This window comes from Ornithorhynchus anatinus, chromosome 9, assembly GCF_004115215.2.
Source record: "Ornithorhynchus anatinus isolate Pmale09 chromosome 9, mOrnAna1.pri.v4, whole genome shotgun sequence".
In the NCBI taxonomy this organism is placed as follows: Eukaryota; Metazoa; Chordata; class Mammalia; order Monotremata; family Ornithorhynchidae; genus Ornithorhynchus; species Ornithorhynchus anatinus.
In genome coordinates, this window is record NC_041736.1 from 44,783,777 (window position 1) to 44,805,263 (window position 21,487).

At 49.1% G+C, this 21,487-nt stretch overlaps 1 protein-coding gene across 6 annotated transcripts in view; it reads left to right on the plus strand.

The window, feature by feature from the left end:
* The window catches only part of TASP1 (taspase 1), a 121,672-nt gene that overhangs the window by 63,014 nt on the left and 37,171 nt on the right, over positions 1–21,487 (plus strand). For all 6 annotated transcript variants that reach the window (XM_029071868.1, XM_029071870.1, XM_029071873.1 and 3 more), the window contains 2 exons: positions 2,530–2,608; positions 20,039–20,149. In XM_029071868.1, coding sequence (XP_028927701.1) covers positions 2,530–2,608; positions 20,039–20,149 — 190 coding nt within the window. The remainder of the gene's footprint in view (positions 1–2,529; positions 2,609–20,038; positions 20,150–21,487) is intronic.

The following is a 21,487-nucleotide window of genomic DNA, read 5'->3' on the forward strand; positions in this document are numbered from 1 at the left end:
TCTTCTGAACATTTAGTCCAGTTGTTCTGCTCAGGGTAAGTGCTGAATCAGTACTCCTGTTTGGGACGGAGGTGGTTTCGTGTATTTGATGTGGAGAGGGTGTTCCATGTAGAAGGAAGGGCATGTCCTAGATTGTTTGGGCACGCCTTCTTCCCTGCCTGAAGGTTGAAGGAACCCAAAAAAGAACAGGGGTTATTTCTACTTTTCTGCCCGATAAACCCACGTTTCCTCAAGTTGCTTCGCTTCGCCGCCTGCCCGTACTGCTTCACTAAGAACAATCTACGTATCTCCAAGAGAGGGCGGTTTAGGTGATCACGTAGGGTCCCTTTTGACCCTCTCATTTCCCCCCAGTATAATCTGTCCCATTAACGTCAGTGAAATGTTGTCAGGAGGTGTGAATGAGACTACCGTTCTTCATTTTAGCTAGCAATGTGCAGATGTCACTCTTATTGGTTCTCAGAAGCATTCTACAAATTAAAAAAGGAAGGTCCAAATTTTAGACAGGTGACATGTATTTATTACTCTTCCTTTGGCGAGAAGTTGAAGCTAGCTCCTGAGATCCTTGCTTCTCGTTGGGTTTGCCGAAAGGCCTAGGCAGATCAAATGTGGTACGTGAGGGGCAAAGATGTTCCTAGACTGTTTATGACAATTTGGGATGGTTCGGTAATTGCTTTAGCTTGTTGCGTAGTGCAGCGACCGGTGACACTCGTGTTTCGGTCCGTGAAAGGTATCAGTAGGCAGAGAGAGAATTGACCTTCGATTTGCCACTGTGTGGTCACCAGGAGCTAGATGCTGTTACTCCCTCGTAGATGAAATTAACCTGGAAAAGGACGCTCAACTCCACGTAGAGTTAGGAAAAGCCAGGAAAAATATCCTTAGGTACCGACCTGAACAATGGGAAGGGAAAGGGGGCCTGAGTTAAAATGGAAAGCACAGAAAGACAATAATAATAATGATGATGTTGGTATTTGTTAAGCGCCTACTATGTGCAGGGCACCGTTCCAAGCTCTGGGGTAGATACGGGGTCATCAGGTTGTCCCACTCGAGGCTCACGGTTAATCCCCATTTTCCAGATGAGGGAACTGAGGCACAGAGAAGTGAAGTGACTTGCCCACGGTCAAACAGCTGACAAGTGGCAGAGCCGGGACAAGGGCCGTTATACCAATCATTGATTCATTCATTCAACAGTATTTATTGAGCGCTTACTATGTGCAGAGCACTGTACTAAGCGCTTGGAATGTACAATTCGGCAACAGATAGAGACAATCCCTGCCCATTGATGGGCTCACAGTCTAATCAGTGGTATTTATTGATCTCTTCCTGTGTACAGAGCAGTGTACTAAACACTTGGGACAGTACAGCACAGCAGAGTTGGTAGATACACTCCCTGCCCACAAGGAATTTACAGTCTTCAGGGGGAGATGGACATTAAAATAGATTAGAGATAGAGGAAGAAGTAGAATATAAGGATTATGGACCCGGGGCGACTGTCAAAGTGCTCGAGGGCTATACGGCCAAGTTCACGGTGAGCCCCACGTGGGACAACGTGATTATTTTGTGCCTACCCCGGCGCTTAGCTCAGTGCTTGGCACCTAGTAAGCGCTTAACAAGCACCGTGATTATTACTATTATTATTATAGTGGATGCAGAGGGGAGGACAGATGGGGGGAAATAAAGGGCTTAGTCTCCGAAGGCTTCTTGGAAGATGTGACTCTGAGAGGGTTTTGAATTTGGAGAGAGGACTGTCAGATATGAAGAGGGAAGGCGTTTCAGGCCCAAGGGAGGACGTGGGCAAGGAGGGGTCAGTAACGGGATAAACGAGATCGAAGCGCAGAGAGCAGATCGGCGTTAGAGGAGTGGAATGTAGGATTGGGAGGGGAACGGAGAGCCTACCTATCTAACGGGAACAGGCGGAAGGAAACTCAGGCAGAAGAGAGAAGGGGGGAGGGTTTGTCGTAAATTGTTCTTTGCCTCTCCCTTATACCCGGAAGGGAGAGCGGGCAATCAGTAAATCAGTCGTATTTATTGAGCTCTTCTTCTGGGCGGGGCACTGTACTAAGCGCCTGGGAGAGTAGAGTATAACGGAGTTGGTAGACGCGTTCCATTCCCACAGCGAGTTTACGGTCTTAGAGGGGGAGCCAGACATTAATATAAATAAACCATGGATGTGTACGGATGTGCCCTGAGGACGAGGGAGAGGTGACTAGAGAGAGCAGATCCCAGTGCGAGAGAGATGCAGAGGAGAGGACAGAAACGAGGGCTCAGTCAGGGAAGGCTTCTCGGAGGTGTCGTGCCAACGGAGGAAGCGAGCAGGTGAGCAAAACAGAAACCTATAAACAAATACACCACCCAAGCACCGACCATTGCGTAGAGACGTGCAAGTGCGCAGTGTGTTTGGACGCTCTTATCTCCAGTCTGTTCTCCATGAAAAGTGCCAAAATACTTAGAACATTTTAACGGCTCTTCTTTCGAAGGCTTAAAGATAAGCTTAATAAATCGGAATTTGATAGACTCCTTTTTTTTCTTCAGGCCGCTCTCTATGGATGTGGCTGCTGGGCTGAAAACACTGGAGTTCAGAATCCCTATTCCACAGCTGTGAGTACCTCAGGTATTTGCCTCTTTCGATAACCATTTTTCAGAGCTTTTTAACATCATCGTTTTATTTTAAATAAAGCACGAATGCATTTTTATATAAATTTGAAGTATTTTGTTTGCTGTCCCAACTTGGGAAACATCATGGCCTCGTGGAAGGAGCCACGGGCCTGGGAGTCAGAGGGCCCGGATTCTAATTCCGGCTCTGCTGCTTATCAGCTGTGGGACCGTGGGCGAGTCACTTCACTTCGCTGTGCCTCAGTTCCCTCATCTGTGAAATGGGGATTAAGACCGTGAGCCCCACTTGGGTTACGTACGACCTGCTTAGCTGACACGTAATAAGCACACAGTAAATACCATTAAAACCGTCTTCCTAGGGTGGAACGTTTCGAATGTGTGTTTAAGAAAGCCGAAAAAGGGAAGAAGGAAAAGAGCTGGATGTATCGGGGCAGCTGCCCCGAGCGCAGTCCAGAGGAGGCCACACCTTCAGCTACCCGACGTTGCTCCTGGCTCTGACGATGCCCTTTTGGAGATTAGCTGTGGCCCTCCTGGAGAGGCTGCACTGAGGGCACAGAGTCACACGTTAGTGGATCCGTCAGTGGTATCCGTTGAGCGCTTACTCTGCACTGAGCACTGTACCGAGCGCTCGGAAGACGATATAAGACAGTTGGGAGACATGTTCTCTGCCCGCAATCGGCTCACAGTCTAGAGGGGGAGAGTCTAGAAGGCTGCTTCACGGAGGCGTGTATCAGTAATCCTCGACTCCAAGCGGGCGATGCCGCCGGGGGGCACGAATCAAAGACTTGTTCCGCCCGGGGGGGGGATAAAACCTCGTAATGGCTAGGAGAGCACCCTAGGGAAATCGATTTACCACGGTCATTCAAAGGGCTCGCGGCCCGTACGCTAGAACGTCGCTCGAAACTAGATTAATTAAAAACGAAGACCAGTTTTTAGGGGGTTTCATGGCCATTCGGTGAATTACCCTGTCCAGATTAATTAAAAACGAAGACCAGTTTTTAGGGGTTCTCACGGCCTTCGGTGAATTACCCTGTCTAGGACGAACTGATCTGATGTAGGCCCTAAATCTTAAATAATCCGTGATTGACGGTTGGTCTGGGGTGAGCCGCGGAAAAGCCAGTTGGCACCGCATCGGCCCCTTATCGTTCTCTCCCTTTTCCCTCTCATCTCATCCCGCCGTGAGGGCTTCCTCAAGAGTGAAGGAGCAATATGGGAATAAGTCCAGCAAATATGACAGCTGAAACATTGGGGGAGCAGATAACTTCATCTCTTTGTGCCCAGTGGGACAATAAATACCAGTAGCTCAGGATCCTTCTCTTTCAGAAATGCCGGTAATGGAATTCAGAAGCTCCCCAAATACGGGCCCGTATATGACACCGATATTTATCCAAGAACGCTTTCTTGCTCCGAACAACCTAATGGGTTCGCAAGGCAGACGTGGGGTGTTTGGTTATCGATCAGTCGTGTTTATCGATCGTTTACTGCGTACAGAGCACTACGCTCACCTGTTTGAGAACGGTTTAACCAAGTTACCGTTTATTGGTGTAGCGTACTTTGCCAGGCGCTTAGTACAGTGCTCTGCACACGGTAAGCGCTTAATAAATACGATCGAATGAACGAATGACACATTTCTTGCCCACCAACAGTTTTACCGTGTAGAGGGTCCTTAGCCACGATCACCTGGCAGTCTCACCGATAAGGAGATGGAGTTTGGAGAATGGCGGTTAAGCGGATGGCTCAGGCTCCTCAGATCACGGCAGAAGTTGCAGTCGACCTAGGAGATAGATCACCGAGCACGTCCACGCACGTGCTCTGAGCCCCAGAGCAGAAAGTAATCTGTCCCGCGTAAGAGATTCTGAGCTGCCGTCAACCAGGTCATTCCACGTGGATCAGTGGGCCCAGTATTTGGACTTCACATGGGTCTGGGTTCCTCAAAAGTCCCGCACTTTAATCGGTCAGTGAAGCAATGGTATTTATTGAGTCCTCACCGCGCGCAGGGCACTTTGCTAAGCGCTCGGGTGAGTACAGTACAACAGAGGCGGTAGACGCGTGGCGTGGCCACCGGAGGCTGACGGTATACAGCCTAGCTCTTCGCTTTCGAGGCTCCGTGCGGCTCCGTCGGATAATTCCACGTATTTCCGCCTCCAGCGCCAAGATAACGCATATGGACTTCTTGGAGGAAGTGACTGCTTGTTTATTTTGGAGGAAACAAAACATTTTCCCTCCAGATCACGAGTGGAAATAGAAGAGAGAAAAACCGACGCACGGGATCAAGTCTGGGATGGAAAATTGCGACGCCATTATCTTCGGTGCGATTTTCCTTCGCCCGTCTCCCCGTCGCGGAACAATACCTGCTAGCAGTCGGAGAGTGAGTCGAGCAGCTCGTCGAGAGATTTTTCTAAGCCGTCTTCATCTGGCTCGCAGAAACAGAGCTGGATTTTCATTCCTCCTTTCATTCGACAGGAGTCCCTTTCATGTTCGCAAATTGAAAACGTGTGTTTCTCGGTGTGGATCGTGGATGTGAGTGCCCTCTGGCACACCTGTTTCTAATTTCCTGACTTGAAAGCGTAGCCCATCAAAAGGAGCAGAAAAACAATTTCTTTCTGACACGCTGCTTAGAGGCCCAGACTGAACTGAAGGCCTTCCCTTATTTTGCCATCTTGGTTCTCTCAGTGGAAGGTTCTTGTTAGATGCAGAGCTCACTCAGTATGTGGGAAGTCTTTTATAGCGCAGTGCCTTTTTTGTGCATTTTTTGTTGTGGTTCTTTTAAGCTCTGGAAGTTTAGGAGATGTAAAATCCTCGTTCTCTAAAAAGCCTACGGAGCGGTCGGTTCAGTTTCTGACATAAAACTCAAATAAAGGACGGTGTACGTCGTAAGGGTTTATGTAAGCCGGTCAATGAGCCGTAGCGGTGGTTACTGTTTCGTTCAGCGGGTTGGACGTTTAAATTTAGTGGCACCGTTGAACGCAAATCGGATATTTCCCAGGAGTCACTTCGGATCCGTGCGCGCTTTTAAGCCTCGCCCGTTCGGATCACCGAAGGGCACGGGACGTCGACTTCCCGTTTCGTGAATCGGTCGCTTTGAACGCGGTACGCGGCGTACCCCGTCAGGTACCGAAATTACAAACCAGGTCCGATGCTGGTAAGCCGTTGGATATTCAGGGAATCGTGTGCTTCCGCCGATGCCTCGAACGTGGGAACCTAGGCCCGGTGGAATTCTTTCGGATGCAGAGGTCGTCGTGTTTTCCGTATGATATGCGGTGTGTTGTTTATACTCCCGGGGATATTAGGCCCGGTCTTCCCTCTGTCCTTGTTCTTGTGTACGCGGTCAGTGGCGGATGACCGGCCTTAAAAAGAGCATCTGGAGAGCATCAGTGGCTTGACCGACGGTGGCCGAGCCGAGCGCTCGGTTCCAGGCTCTTCGGTTTCCCTTGGCCTTCACCACTAGCGGACACCACCCTGGTATCCGCCGCCGCCCTTGTACACATCGTCACACCTCCTCACTTCACGTTCCGGGAATCCAGGGGCCTAGAGGTAGGGCACGCCACCAGTCGGTCGTGTTTATCGAGCACTTACGGTGCGCAGGGCACCGTACGAGCGCTTGGAAGAATATAACGGACCCATTCCCTACCCACGACGAGCTCGGTCTGGAGGGGACCAGCGTCCAGCGTGACGGTGCCCGCGACGGCGGACGTTTCGGCAGCCGCCGAGGCCGGCGCCCCTCTGTACGAGCGGGGATGGGCGGAAAGGACCTAGCGTTCGCCGGAGTAGCTTCTGCCTTCCCGCGTCCTGCAGATGTCCGTCTGGACACCAGACAGATCCTCTGGTTTCCGGGCCCTATGGGCCGGAGGCGGCGATCCGACCGTCATCTCGGGCAAACCTCATCGGTCTGGAAGCGGACGGTGTGTGGTTCGTAAAGAATAGGAGCGTTCAAGGTCGGGGTGAAGACTTGTAGAGCCTGAGGATTGCGAGCAAGGAGGGTCCGTACGGGAGAAAGAAGGAGAAGGGGGAAGTGGAAGGGAAGGAAGAGGAGGGGTGGAGAGAGGAACTGGGAAGAGGACGTTGGGAGAGGAGAAGTGGGAGTTTTAAATAGAAGGAAGGCAGTGGAACTGTTTAATGTATCATGAATTTACCCTCCTTAGAATGACCCAGATGGACAGCTGCTGGCTCAGTGGAAAGAGCCCGGGCTTTGGAGTCAGAGGTCATGGGTTCGAATCCCGGCTCGGCCACCTGTCAGCTGGGTGACTGGGCAAGTCACTCCACTTCTCTGTGCCTCAGTTCCCTCATCTGTAAAATGGGGATTAAGACTGTGAGCCCCACGTGGGACAACCCGATTCCCTTGTGTCTACCCCAGCGCTTAGAACGGTGCTCTGCACGTAGTAAGCGCTTAACAAATACCGACATTTTCATTATTACTTTATAGGTAAAGTTTATGGATTTGGGGAGTATGGAAAAAAAAACAACAACCAAACACCCCTTGACTTGGAGTGGGATAGTGTATTTTCTGGGCAATAGTGTATTCATTTGAGTAAATATCCAGTTTAAATTAAAAAAATAAAAATTTTTCAAACATAATTTTTGGGGTTTTAATTTCCTTTTTTTTTTTTTAAAAAAAAATTTCCCAATCCTACACATCCTGCAGAGGGGGTTTAGTGAGGGGTAGGGAGAACGCAGTGCTCAGATCACAGCAAAGCAGCATAGATCATGGTTAGAGTTTATTAGGGGAACCTCTGATTACATTTTCGTACTCGGGTTTCTCGTGCGATGTTAAGATTTGTGTTTAATTCATTATGTTATTTTTAGATTTAATGTCCCTAGGCTTGATGCGAAGGCATAGGAGAGAATAAAATAGAACCAAATGTCAGGGCGGAGCAAATATAGGTAGAGGCCACGAATTTGAACCGGAGTTTTCATTGCGTCCAAACTATTACTAGAAGAAATGGCCTAGTATAACTAGAAGAAATAACCAGAAGTAATAAACTAATAATAATAAATAAATAACCTAGAAATAACCGGTTCATCCGCCCTCGCCCTCACCACTGTTCTCTGTCTCTGCTCCCTTTCCCTCTGAAGCTGGCCACTCTTTTTCCCAGCTTGGATTCGGCTGCTTTTCTCTCCGCAACTTCCCCCTTTCATTTTCATTTTTAACGGTATTTATCCGCTTTCTGTGTGCCAGGCGCGGCACTAAGCACTAGGGCAGCTAATCAGGTTGGAATCAGCCCTTAGCCCACGTGGGCCTTAGGGTCGTAACCCCCGTTTTACAGATGACGTAACCGAGGCGCAGAGAAGTCAAGTGACGTGCCCGGGATCGTACAGCAGGCAGGTGGCAAGAGCGGGGATCAGAGCACGGGCGCTTCTGACTCCCGGGCCTGTGTCTGTACACGAGGCCGCGTAACGATGATAATGTCGGTATTTGTTAAGCGCTCACTATGCGCCGAGCGCTGGGGTAGACACGGGGGGATCAGGATGTCCCACGTGGGGCTCGCGGTCTTCATCCCCTGAAGTGAAGTGACTCGCCCACAGTCACACAGCTGACCAGTGGCAGAGCTGGGATTCGAACTCATGACCTCTGACCCCCCCAAGCCCGTGCTCTTTCCACCGAGCCACGCCGTTTAGGTTCTCAGGCCCCCACGCCTCTAGACCCGCTACTGCTCTTCTCTCCTCCTCCCGCCGTCCTCCGGTCTTTGCTCGCGCTCCCCGGGTGTCCTAACCATCCCAACAGATTGTTCCCTGGGTTTTGCCGGCCGGCCAGTTGAGTGCGCAGAGGCAATGCATTCGGTCGTATTTACTGAGTGCTCTTTGGGTGCAGAGCACTGGACTAAGCGCTTGGGGAAAGTACCATACCGCAATAGAGAGAGACAGTCATTCATCCAATAGTATTTATTGAGCGCTTACTCTGTGCAGAGCACTGTACTAAGCACTTGGGGAAAGTACAATACCGCAATAGAGACATTCGTTCAATAGTATTTATTGAGCGCTTCTGGGCAGAGCGCCGTACTGAGCACTTGGGGAAAGTACAGTACGGCAATAGAGACAATCATTCATTCAATAGTATTTATTGAGCGCTCACTCTGTGCAGAGCACTGTGCTAAGCACTTGGAATGTACAGTCGGTCAACAGATAGAGACGATCCCTGCCCAGTGACGGGCTCACAGTCTAGAGGAATGACCCAGATGGACAGCCGCTACTTTATGGGTAAAGTTTATGGATTTGGGGAGTGTGGAGGGAAAAAAAACACCCAACATCGCATGTCTTTGAATGGGATCGTTTTCTGGTCAATTTTGTATTCATTTGAGTAAACAGGTTTAAAGAAAAAATAAAACCTTTCCAAGAATAATTTGGGGTTTTAATTTCCTTTTTTTTTAAAAAAAAAAAAAAATTCCCAATCGTAAACATCCTGCAGAGGGAATTTAGTCAGGGGTAGGGGGAACGTAAATGGTACTTTACCGCCGGTGAAGGTAGTGGAATAACAGTAGCAATATTAGGTAGTGGCGATAACGTGGAAATGGGCAGGAGCTGTTTGCAGCTGGGTCTCTCCCACACACTGCAGCTTCGGGTGGCACCGGGGGAAGTGAGAAGAAGCAGGGAAAGACGAGGAGGTCCTGACTCGTGCAGCCGACCTGTTAGAGATCGTCTCACTTTTGGTTTTCCACCCCCCACTTTGGATTTTTCCATAGGGTGCCCCTCCGAGAAGGAGAAGGAGGCTTTTCGGCTGGGGGCAGGTTGGGAATCCAAAGTGGGTCGCAGGGTCGTGAGGAGAAAAATAGAGGGTCGAGCGTCCCAAGAGGGGAGGGAGGAGGAGTAACGAGTAGGAAGTGAAAAGCGGCGTTGCCGCCAAGCCCGGAAGCAAAAATACACAATCCAAATAGGGGACGGAGCCACCGTACAATCGCACTACGGTGCTTTATGGCTTCAAAGCGACCGGAACAGAAAACTGGGTGCTTCTGATTTGTTCCTGAAGAGACTGACATCTTCATTCTCTGTGTAACGCCGTCACCACAGTGCTCTGTGAACAGTAACCACTCGATAAGTGCCCTCGATCGATCGTTTTTGTGGCGGTCACACGAACGTGACATAAAATTAGCAGATGTTATATAGGATTTGGCAAAAGACTGTTTCCTTTTCATGCGAGTTATCCGACTGGATATTGGTAATTAAATGATCTTCTCCAGCAGTCTAAGGATCTATAGATAGTATTGCGTTTTCCGCTTCAAATACCATTTGCGATACTTATCCAATTTTTTTTTTTTGGTGGGGGGCTGGGATTTTATTTAGAGTGGAATCCATTTTCTCACAATGTAGGGAATTTATTCTAATCCTAGTGATGCATGGTTGGAAATCTGGAGTATGGTCACTTGTCTTTCACCCCAGGAATTTTTTCACTGCAGTCCTCTGGACTCTAAGCTTCTTGTGGACAGGGAATGTGTCCGTCGACTCTGTCATACCGCACCCTTCCAGGCGCTTGGTACAGTGGTCTGCACACAGTTAAGCACTCGATAAATACGATCGATTGAAATACCATCGGTTGAGAACCGTGGTAAAACACATCCCTTCTGTAGATTTGGGAATCAGGAGATCTGGGTTCCAGTCCCAATTCTGCCCGATGGAGAAGTCTTCTAAACAAATCCAGGTGGACAGGCCTAGCAGGAATCCTGCAAAATAACTGGTCAGTGAGGTTGGTGAAGATGGTGAAGGTTACCCAGGCTCTGTGGCAAAGAAGTGGTATTATATTGGCATTTATACGATGGCTAGAAATGAGTCCTGTGCGTAATAATAATAATGATGGTATCTGTTAAGCGTTTACTATATGCCAGGGACCGTTCTAAGCGTTGGGGTAGATACAAGGTCATCAGGATGTCCCAAGTGGGGCTCGCAGTCTTAATCCCGCTGACGAGGTAACTGAGGCGCAGAGAAGTTAAGTAACTTGCCCAAAGTCACCCAGCTGACAAGTGGCGGGGCCGGGTTTAGAACCCACTCCCGAGCCCGTCCTCTTTCCGCTAAGCCAAACCACTCCTCTATTTTAGAAGCTGTTTTGCTTCTCTGAAACAAAACCCTGCATGAACGCCATAATGCGTTACATCCCTCCTCACCAATCCACATAGGTAGGTTTAGATCTGTAAGTTATTTACTTATTTATGTATATTAATGTCGGTCTCCTCCTCTAGGCTGTGAGTTCATTGTGGGCAGGGAATGTGTCTATTTAATAATAATAATAATAATGTCGGTATCTGTTAAGCGTTTACTATGTGCAGAGCGCCGTTCTAAGCGCTGGGGGAGATACAGGGTCATTGGGTTGTCCCACGTGAGGCTCACAGTTAATCCCCATTTTACAGATGAGGGAACTGAGGCACAGAGAAGTGAAGTGACTTGCCCACAGTCCCATTGTTATATTGTACTCTCCTAAGCGCCTAGTACAGTGCTTCGCACAAGGTAAGCGCTCCACAGATACAGCTGAGTGAATGAACGGAGCGTGAGTCGCAGGACCGAGGGAGGGCCCGGGCGAGGCCGTAGAAACCACCATCCGTTCTGCCACGCGGATTCTCAGTGCGAGGCTCATTCGTTGTTTCCGCCGGGAGTCTCGATTAATTTGTTAAAAGCCCAAGTGGACCATTCGTCCCTCCCGTAATTAGGATTTCTGAAAAGGTCCAAGTACTTAAATTAGGAGCAGGTAGAGTAAATGCCAGTGTTTGGTTTGCGATAATTACCGCCTTATAATGCTTTTATCCTCTGAGGGAAACGATCCGACGTTACACGGTAATTATAGTAGCGCTCTTCCTTTAAAACTCTTTTGAGAACGCGGGCGTTGGGAATTAACTAACTAGCAGAGGCGCAGAGCTTTGGCTTCCCAACCGACCAGACCACCGAGATACGTGGCCGGTAGCCCCCGCCCTTCTTGCTGCATAATGATAATAATAATGTTGGTATCTGTTAAGCGCTTACTACGTGCCGAGCACCGTTCTAAGCGCTGGGGGAGATACGGGGTAATCGGGTCGTCCCACGTGAGGCTCACGGTTAATCCCCATTTTACAGGTGAGGTAACTGAGGCACAGAGAAGTGAAGTGACTTGCCCACAGTCGCACAGCCGACAAGTGGCAGAGCCGGGAGTCGAACCCCTGACCTCTGACTCCTAAGCCCGGGCTCTTTCCACTGAGCCACGCTGCTACGTGCTATCCTGGGGCCTCGCTCCTTTCCTGCCCCGCGCTAGCGGCGTGATGAGGGACGGAAACCTCGGCGGCTAACGGTCTCAGTCTCCCACCCCTCTGACCTGTCAGGCTACATCCCCGGAACCGTCACGTCCCCTCAATCTAATGATGTTGGTATTTGTTAAGCGCCTGCTATGTGCAGAGCACCGTTCTAAGCGCTGGGGTAGACACAGGCGAATCAGGTTGTCCCACGTGGGGCTCGGCTCACTGTCTTCATCCCCATTTTCCAGGTGAGGGAACCGAGGCCCAGAGAAGTGAAGTGACTCGCCCGCAGTCACACAGCCGACAAGTGGCAGAGCTGGGATTCGGACTCATGACCCCTGACTCCAAAGCCCGTGCCCTTTCCACTGAGCCACGCTGCTTCTACCGATCTACCAATCTACCGATCAATCATTCAGTAGTATTTATTAAGCGCTTACTGTGCGCAGGGCACTCGACTAAACTCTTGGGAGAGTACGACAGAACAGTGTGGCAGACACGTTCCCTGCCCACAACGAGCTTACGGTCTTAAGGGGGAGACAGACGTTAATATAAATAAATATAGCTACGTACATAGTGCTGTGGGACTGGGGGACGGAGAGCGAATATTCATTCATTCAGTAGTATTTATTGAGCGCTTACTATGTGCAGAGCACTGTACTAAGCGCTTGGAACGAACAAGTCGGCACCAGATAGGGACGGTCCCTGCCGTCTGACGGGCTCACGGTCTGATCGGGGGAGACGGACGGACGAGAACGATGGCGATAAATAGAGTCGAGGGGAAGAACATCTCGTAAAAACCGATGGCGACTAAATAGAATCGAGGCGATGTACAATTCATCAACAAAATAAACATGAGGAGCGGGTCGGGGCGACACAGAAGGGAGTGGGAAACGTGGGCTTAGTCAGGGAAGGCCTCGTGGAGGAGATGTGCCTTCAATAACTTTTCAAGGTGGGGCGAGGCACTGTCCGTCAGACTTCCCGGCTCTGCCGCTTGTCAGCTGGGTGACCGTGGGCAAGTCACTTCACTTCTCTGTGCCTCCGTGACCTCATCTGGAAAACGGGGATCAAGACTGTGAGCCTCACGTGGGACGACCTGATGAGCCTGTATCTCCCCCTCCGCACCTAGGAAGCGCTTGACGGATACCAGCGTCGTTATAGGAAAGGCCAGGGGCAGGCCGTGGGCCAGGAGGTGGGCAGCGAGACGGACAGGATCGAGGTACGGCGAGTAGGTTGGCACTAAGGAGCGAAGCGTGCGGGCTGCGTCGTGGGTAGGAGAGTCGCGAGGCGAAGTAGGAGGGGGCAAGGCGACTGAGTCCTTCAGTGCCGGGCCCCATCCTGCCGTCTTTACCGTTTCCGAGTGAGGGCAGAGTGTCAGCGCGAAAACCGCCGGTGTAGAAGGCCTTGCAGAGGTGTAGAGAGTCTGTGCCGTTAGCCCCTTTCTGCATTCCCGCACCCATTTGGCATCACCGGTGAGTGGATGCTAAGAGATGGAGCGGAGCGGGAAGGTGGGATGACATTTGATGAAATTCCCTTTTTTTTTTAACCAACTCATGAAAAATGATCGCATGAGATTAGAATGAAAAACATGGTTAGAATTGTTTAGGCTCTACAAGTTTATTAGATAAATAGCTCAATAATCGTATTTATATTGATTTATTGTTTATGATTTTGTTTCCAGGGTTACTTGGCAAAACATAAGCTCCTTAGTTGGGTAAAGTCTCAAGGTCCGAGAAGTAGAATGGTAGGGATTTAATTCCGAAGAGATTATGCCGTTTTTATTTTCGTAATATTGAAAAGCCTTTTTAATGATTGTGAATTCTGAGCAGTAGTCCATTTACCCTTTTAAAATTAAATATTGTTTTCGTATATTTATAAGGGGCATTTTGAATAAGATTTATGAGTCAAAAACCTTGCTTTAGTTGCCTGGAAAAATTAAGAAACTTTATGGTGAAGGCAATGATGATGCAACACTCGAGATTAATTCCTCAACTCTTTGTAGGCATTACGTAGACTTCGTTATTTTGTATTTGATTTCTTTTTTTTTTAATTGTATTGCTCATCCAGGTAAGAATCGAAAATATGGCCGCCCCGTACTGCAAATGCAAAAAATCATGTGAGAGGTTTTGTGATTTAATGCGGGTCGTAGGCGGACCACCGAAGTGTATCCGATAAGTTTTATGATCGATGGGCCTATTTAAGAAGATCATTCCTCTCGCGATACAAAGCACTGTTAATGATGCTCTTTAGAATTTGGAGAAAAGTAAATTTAAATTCTGAATTTAGGGATAATCTCCTCCCCTTGCCTCAAAAAAAAAAAAAAAAAATTAAGAATTCACCTGATATTCCCCCAGACAATTAGTCTCTGCTCATTCAAAATCTTACTGAAGGCACAATTCCTCCAAGGGGCCTTCCTCGACTAAGCCCCCTTTTCCTCATCTCCCCCTCCCTTCCGCATCACCCCGACCCGCTCCCTTTGCTCTTCCCCCGACTCCCTACCCCACAGCACTTAACGGACATATCTGCAGTTTTAGTTTTTTACATTGATGTCTGTTTACTTATATTGATGTCTGTCTCCCCCGCTCTAGACTGCCAGCTCGTTGTGTCTCTTTATTGCTGTATTTCCCAAGTGCTTAGTACAGTGCTCTGCACACGTTCATTCATTCAGTAGTATTTATTGAGCGCTTACTATGTGCAGAGCACTGTAGTAAGCGCTTGGAATGGACATTTCGGCCACAGATAGAGACAGTCCCTGCCCAACGATGGGCTTACAGTCTAATCGGGGGAGACGGACGGACGGAAACAAGACGACGTAATTACGATAAATAGAATCAAGGGGATGTAAACCTCATTAACAAAATAAATAGGGTAATACAAATATATACAAATGAGCAAATGGCACAGTGCTGATAGGAGGGGAAGGGAGAGGGGGAGGAGCAAAGGGAAAGGGGGGGGGAAGGGAGCTTAGCTGAGGGGAGGTGAAGGGGGGGGCAGGGAGTCAGCAGAGGAAGCAGAGGGAAATGGGGAAGCTCAGTCTGGGAAGGCCTCTTGGAGGAGGTGAGCTCTCAGTAAGGCTTTGAAGAGGGGAAGAGAGCGAGTTTGGCGGAGGTGAGGAGGGAGGGCGTCCCGGGACAGCGGGAGGACGTGGGCCGGGGGGCCGACGGCGGGATAGGCGGGCACGCAGTAAGCGCTCAATAAATACGACGGAATGAGCGAGTGAAAGAATCTCATCTTTCGTATTTAACATTTGCCGGGTAGGTCTTGGATTGGGAGCATGTGTTGCAGTTGGAAGCGTTGAGCTTCTTGAAGAGGGATGACGGTGACTGGGAGTGAGGAAGGAAGTGGAAATCCTATAATGACCTACACTTCCACCTTGAAGCAACTTTCCCTGTCCCCGCGTCCCTCCACTCCTAAATGGGGGCTGTGGTTAGGAGGTGTGGATCTGGGATTCAGTCGCACTTTGCCTTCTGACGTCGTTCTTTTGGTATTCGTTAAGCACTTACTCTGTGTCAAGTGTGGCATTCTTCTGCCTAGGGAATCAATCCCCGTTGATTTCACCATCGCGACGGCAGAATCCGACCTACCGGCCAGACAGTGTGCACGGGCTTTGCAGGCAGAAGACGCTCATCGAGCTCTGTTAGAGACTATGCAAAACAAGTTCATCAGGAAGCTTCAGGTTTCTTCTTTCAGAGTCTTTTTGTATCAGGATTGATGGGGACTTGAAAGATATAAAGCCTCTCTCCCGCGAGAAGTGAGATTATGAACCTTGCGTAAAGAGGCGTAATCTCATTTTTGGGCTCTGTTGAGGAATCAGAGCAAAATCCCGAACCAAGGGAACATCTGTTACTACTAAACTGGACACATGGACTTTTCTTTTGACTTCAAAGAACCCAGACTTTACAGGCAAGCTAAAATATAATTTTGAAGTAAGGGAGAAGAGTTATTCTCTGAAAATCAAGGAGCGAATAGGGAATTGTTAGTGAACGTATTCTCTGTTTTCTGTCTTATTTTTCAGCTCCAAGATTGGAGAGTTGAAAGTACACCTTCAGGGTTGCGATGTACAATGATAATGTTGGTATCTGTGAAGCGCTTACTGTGTGCGGAGCACTGTTCTCGGCGCTGGGGGAGATACGGGGTCATCGGGTCGTCCCACGTGAGGCTCACGGTTAATCCCCATTTTACAGATGAGGTAACTGAGGCACAGCGAAGTGACTCGCCCACAGTCACACCGCCGACAGGTGGCAGCGCCGGGATTCGAACCCATGACCCCGGACTCCCAAGCCGTCGATTAGACCGTAAGCCCGTCAAAGGGCGGGGACTGTATCTGTTGCCGATTTGTACGTTCCGAGCGCTTAGTACAGTGCTCTGCACATAGTAAGCGCTCAATAAATGCTATTGAATAAATACTACTGAATGAATAAAATGGGGTTATTAACTTGTGAGATATAATCTCGAGTTTACGACTAGGAAGTGTCGGGAGCCGTACCTGCCGGGGGTGGAGAGTTTTTCGAGGCTATCTGTTGAGCGCTTACTTACGTGACGGGCACTGTACTAAGCACTGGGCTGTATACAAGCTAATCAGGTTGGACACAATCCCTGTCCCACGTGAGGCTCAGGGATTAAAATCAAGGGAGGAGGGTTTTATCCCCGTTTTACAGAGGAGGCGATCGAGGTATAGAAACATTAAATGATCTGGCCGGGCAAGTGGCGGAGCTGGCTCCCGCGCCTGGGTTCTTTCCACCGGGTCGTGGTGCTCGTGGGACCGCTGAAGTTTCGAGACCAGACTGTAAGATCCTCGAGGGCAGGGATCTTGTCCTACTTCCCCAAGCACTTAGTACGGTGCTCTGCGCCGAGTGAATGCTCAACAATAAAAGTTTCGGTATCCGTTAAACGCTTACCGTGTGCCGGGCGTCGGAACCGAGTGAGGGGGTGGAAACGGTCCCGGGTGAGTGAGCCTCAATTCCCATTTCACAGATGAGGGAACCGAGGCGCAGAGAAGTTGACCTGCCCAGAGTCACACAGCAGACAAGTGGCAGAGCCGGCATTAGAACCGCCCAAGAACGGTAGAGAAAAGTTCTCCTGAAATGAATTTGAAGTTCTGTGCGGCTCAACAAGAAGTCGAGAATAGGCGTGCCGTGAAGAGATCTCTTGCCCGTTGATGTGGCGATGATCATTAGCTTTATATCTTGGGGCTGAGCGTCTGACTTGTTGAAAATCAGAATTACAATCGAAACGATTAGGAAATAATGTAAATATATCGTTTTCAGTTTTTTAATTACCAACCGGACTTAGTTGAGTCGACATCTTTAGTTGGGTTCATATATCGGATTGGACTGGGGGAATACAACATTTTTATCCTTCATTGGAGCAAAAAATAGGATATTTCTAAAGTCTGGATTCAAACTCTAAGGCAGAACGGAGCAGTTTTTGCTTTTGAACCACGCTAAGTCTCTGTGGCAATTTAGTCCAGGAAGCTCCGGAATTTTGTTGGGCCCAAAACCGCAGAAATCATTTTTTTCCCTTTTGACTGGAATCTGCAGGAGAGAAAGCTTTTAGCTGAAAGTTGTCATGTGTTGTCATTACTCTTCTCCTGCTAGAGGGGCAGGGTATAGGATTGCCATAGCGGAGAAGAAAATGTTTTTAGAGGCACCGTGTAAACTGAATGAACAGAAAGCAGTGTAAGTCTCCGTGTAGCAACGCAGGAAAACTCAAAGTGACACGTATTGTGGATGACATTAACTGTATGTGGTTCGATTCTTTGACGTAAAATACGTAGGCACGCGTGACCTTTCAACAGTATTAGCCTGGTAGCCTGGAAAATGCCTTGTATCCTAAGAATGCAACAGTCCGCTGTTTTATCGTATTTAATTGCTGACATAAATAGGTATATTTATAGAATTGGCAGCCGAGTCCATCTGATGAAGAAATACAGAAGGGGGACTTTTAAAATAGCTGCCTAAACTATTGTTATAAGAATCATGATCCTAAAATGCCCCTGCGAGTAAATGAAGCCTCTCTGTAGAGAAAGAGACATCAAATGACTAACTTCCAAATTAGAAAGGTTAGGTCGCAAACTCGAATGTAATGTAGAGTTTTCATGTGCATATATTTAAAGCAGAAAAATAGAATAGAAGCTATTGTTGGTGCAGGCGTGAGTCCAGTGGTGAAGCAGCGTGGCTCGGCGGAAAGAGCCCGGGCTTGAGAGCCGGCGGTCGGGGGTTCGAATGCCGGCTCTGCCACTTGTCAGCTGTGGGACTGTGGGCAAGTCACTTCACTTCTCTGGGCCTCGGTGACCTCATCTGGAAAATGGGGATTAAGACTAAGAGCCTCACGTGGGACAACCTGATCCCCCGTATCTCCCCCAGCGCTTAGAACAGTGCTCTGGGCATAGTAAGCGCTTAACAGATACCAACATTATTATTAAAATGCCTACGGAGTCTAGAGACCCGGAAGTGAAGGTGGGGATGCCGATGTTCTCAGTGATCCGAAAACGTGTAAATACCAAGCACGGTCAGTTCCTGTTCCCCCTCCTGCTTTTACCGTGAGCCCCGTCCGGGACGGAGATTGGGTCTGATTTAATTGTCTGGTACCTATTCTGCGCCTTGGTATAGCGCTTGGCACGTAGTAGGGGCTTAACAAATATTATTATTATCATTTTTATAGTTTTATCAAGTTAAATTGAACAACTGCATTTATTATTTGCATTTAGGCTATTTGCATGTAGTTGCTAAGGATTCAGAACTATCCCATGTAGTGGATTTTTTTTGGGTCATCTTCGCGCCGTATTTCAGTCCGAGCGAAAAAGAGAAAAATGTCCCACGAAGACGGGCACTGGCGTTCAGAGTGTTTGCTGAGACGGCAGATACTGAACGGTTCCTGCAGAGCAGACTGTTCTTTCTTCTCTGGAGGTGGTCTTTCCGATAATAATAATAATAATGATAATGTTGGTATTGGTTAAGCGCTTACTATGTGCAGGCCACTGTTTTAAGCGCTGGGGTGGACACAGGGGAATCAGGTTGTCGCACGTGGGGCTCACGGTCTTCATCCCCATTTTCCAGATGAGGGAACCGAGGCCCAGAGAAGCGAAGCGACTCGCCCGCAGTCACAAAGCCGACAAGTGGCGGAGCCGGGATTCGAACTCCTGGCCTCTGACTCCGAAGCCCGCGCTCTTTCCACTGAGCCACGCTGCTTCCAACCGAGGGCTTGCCATGCAGCGGCATTGCACCGCCAAAAAAATGTGCAATGCCATTTTCCCCTGCGTATCTGATCGGTAAATAGATGGCTTTGATTGTCTTGGGTAAAGCATTTGGAGCCCTCCGTGGACGTAAACTTAGCAGAAACGAAGCATTTTAAGTAGTACTTTTATGGTCGAGGCCGCTCTTCAAACGCTAGCGTGGTCTGTCGGTCAGTGTGAGCTTGCTGTGGGCAGGGAATGTGTCTACTAACTCTGCGATGTTGCACTACCTCTAGCTTTCAGTTCGGCGCTCTATACTCGGGAAGCGCTCAGTAAATGTGATTGATCAGTCGATTGGTATTTATGGAGCGCTTACTATGTCCAGAGCCCTGCACTCAGTGCGTGGGACCACACAGTACAGCAGAGAAGCAGTGTAGCCTAGTGGATAGAGCATGGGAGTGGGAGTCGGAAGGATCTGGGTTCTAATCCCGTCTCCGCCATTTGCGTGCCGTGTGACCTTGGGCAAGCCGCTTAACCTCTCTGGGTCCCAGTTACCTCTTCTGTAAAACGGGGCTTAAGACCGTGAGCCCTATGTGGGACACGTCCCACCTAATAATAATAACGTTCGTATCCGTTAGGCGCTTAGTACGCGCCGAGCGCCCTTCTAAGCGCCGGGGGGTGATACGGGGTCATCCGGCCGTCCCGCGTGAGGCTCACGGTCTTCATCCCCATCTTACAGATGAGGTGCCTGAGGCACAGGGAAGTGAAGTGACTTGCCCACGGTCACACAGCTGACAAACGGCAGGGCCGGGATTCGAACCCGTGACCCCCGACCCCCAAGCCCGGGCTCTTTCCACTGAGCCACGAACCTGATCGACTTGTACGCACCCCAGCGCCTGCCACATAGTAAGCACTGAACAAATACCATTAAAGCAAAATCCAAAAAACCCCAGAGTCGGTAGGCACGTGTTTTCTGCCCCCATGGAGCTTACGGTCTATAGTCTTCATAGATAAAATATAGGAGGGAACGATGTATTTCCTTTAACCTTGCTTGATTTATTTGCCATTTTAGGCTGCGGAGAGCACCTTGTCCGGACCATACTGGCCAGAGAATGTTCACGTGCTCTGCAGGCAGAAGATGCTCATCAAGCTCTGTTAGAGACTATGCAAAACAAGTTCATCAGTGAGTATCCGTATTTAAAAAGAATCCCCCCAAATCCCTCGCCTGATTGTCCTGTTCTCTCTTCTGCCTAGTACCAGGAAACAGAACCGAGGTATATGAAAGATATTTATTTATCTCTGTTTTCTTTAATCACCTCGAGTCTTTTCGTAGACCCTCCCACTTGCCGTTTAGGCGGCGGTCGCCTGACCGAACCAGAATCCATTCCTCAGGAATGTCGTGTCGTGAACGGTTGTATCGTACAGGATGTTTTCCCGGCGCTTGTATGCTTTTAGTTGGTTCGCGTTCCGGAACCGGCCCCAGTGTGATGACAGAGTAAATAAAAATTCCGCTGCAGGTCCCGTTCCTTACCCTGACCCGTTCCCGGCGGTTTTCCTTTTTCCCCCTCCCTGAATTCAGCACCCCTATCTCTCTTCCGTTGTCTTCGAATTTTGATCCCGGCAGCAGCCGTGGCGTCTCTCCCCTCTCCCGTCCCCCTTTGAGAGGCGGCGTGGCTCGGTGGAAAGAGCGCGGGCTTGGGGGTCGGAGATCACGGGTTCTAATCCCGGCCCCGCCGCCAGTCAGCTGTGTGACCTTGGGCAAGTCACTTAACTTCTCTGTGCCTCAGTTACCTCATCTGTCAAATGGGGATTAAAACTGGGAGCCCCACGTGGGACAGACTGATCACCTTGTATCCCCCGGCGCTTAGAACGGTGCTTTGCACACAGTAAGTGCTTAACAAATGCCACAATTTATTTTTTTTTTTAATTTTTCCTTTTGCTCAGCTCCTTGGCCACCTTTGACGATACTGACCTCTCCCTTCTAGAAACTCTTCCTGGCCAAAAAAGCAGCGTGGCTCAGTGGAAAGAGCCCGGGCTTGGGAGTCAGAGGTCATGGGTTCAAGTCCCGGCTGTGCCACTTGTCAGCTGGGTGACTGTGGGCGAGTCACTAAACTTCTCTATGCCTCAGTTCCCTCTTCTGGAAAATGGGGATTAACTGTGAGCCTCACGTGCCTAAAGTCACGCAAGTGACAGAGCCGGGATTCGAACCCAGGTCCTCTGACTCCAAGACCCTCGTTCTTTCTATTGGGAGAAAACTGCATTCCCGTCTATTTCTTTAATTCAGTTTAGGTTCAGTATAGAGTTAATGTGTCTGGAAGAGACTTGTTCAAGTCACTAAACCCTGAAGTTGAGGATTTAGTCTGTAGTGTTTGCTTACAACTTTTGATGCAGATTTTCCCGACATGGAAAATAAACTATTTTTAATGTTTGTCTTTTTTAGATAGCATGAACAATCTTTGTCTCATTCTGTCATTGAAACAAATGTTTTGTGACTGTATTAAATTTCACATAGACTTGAACT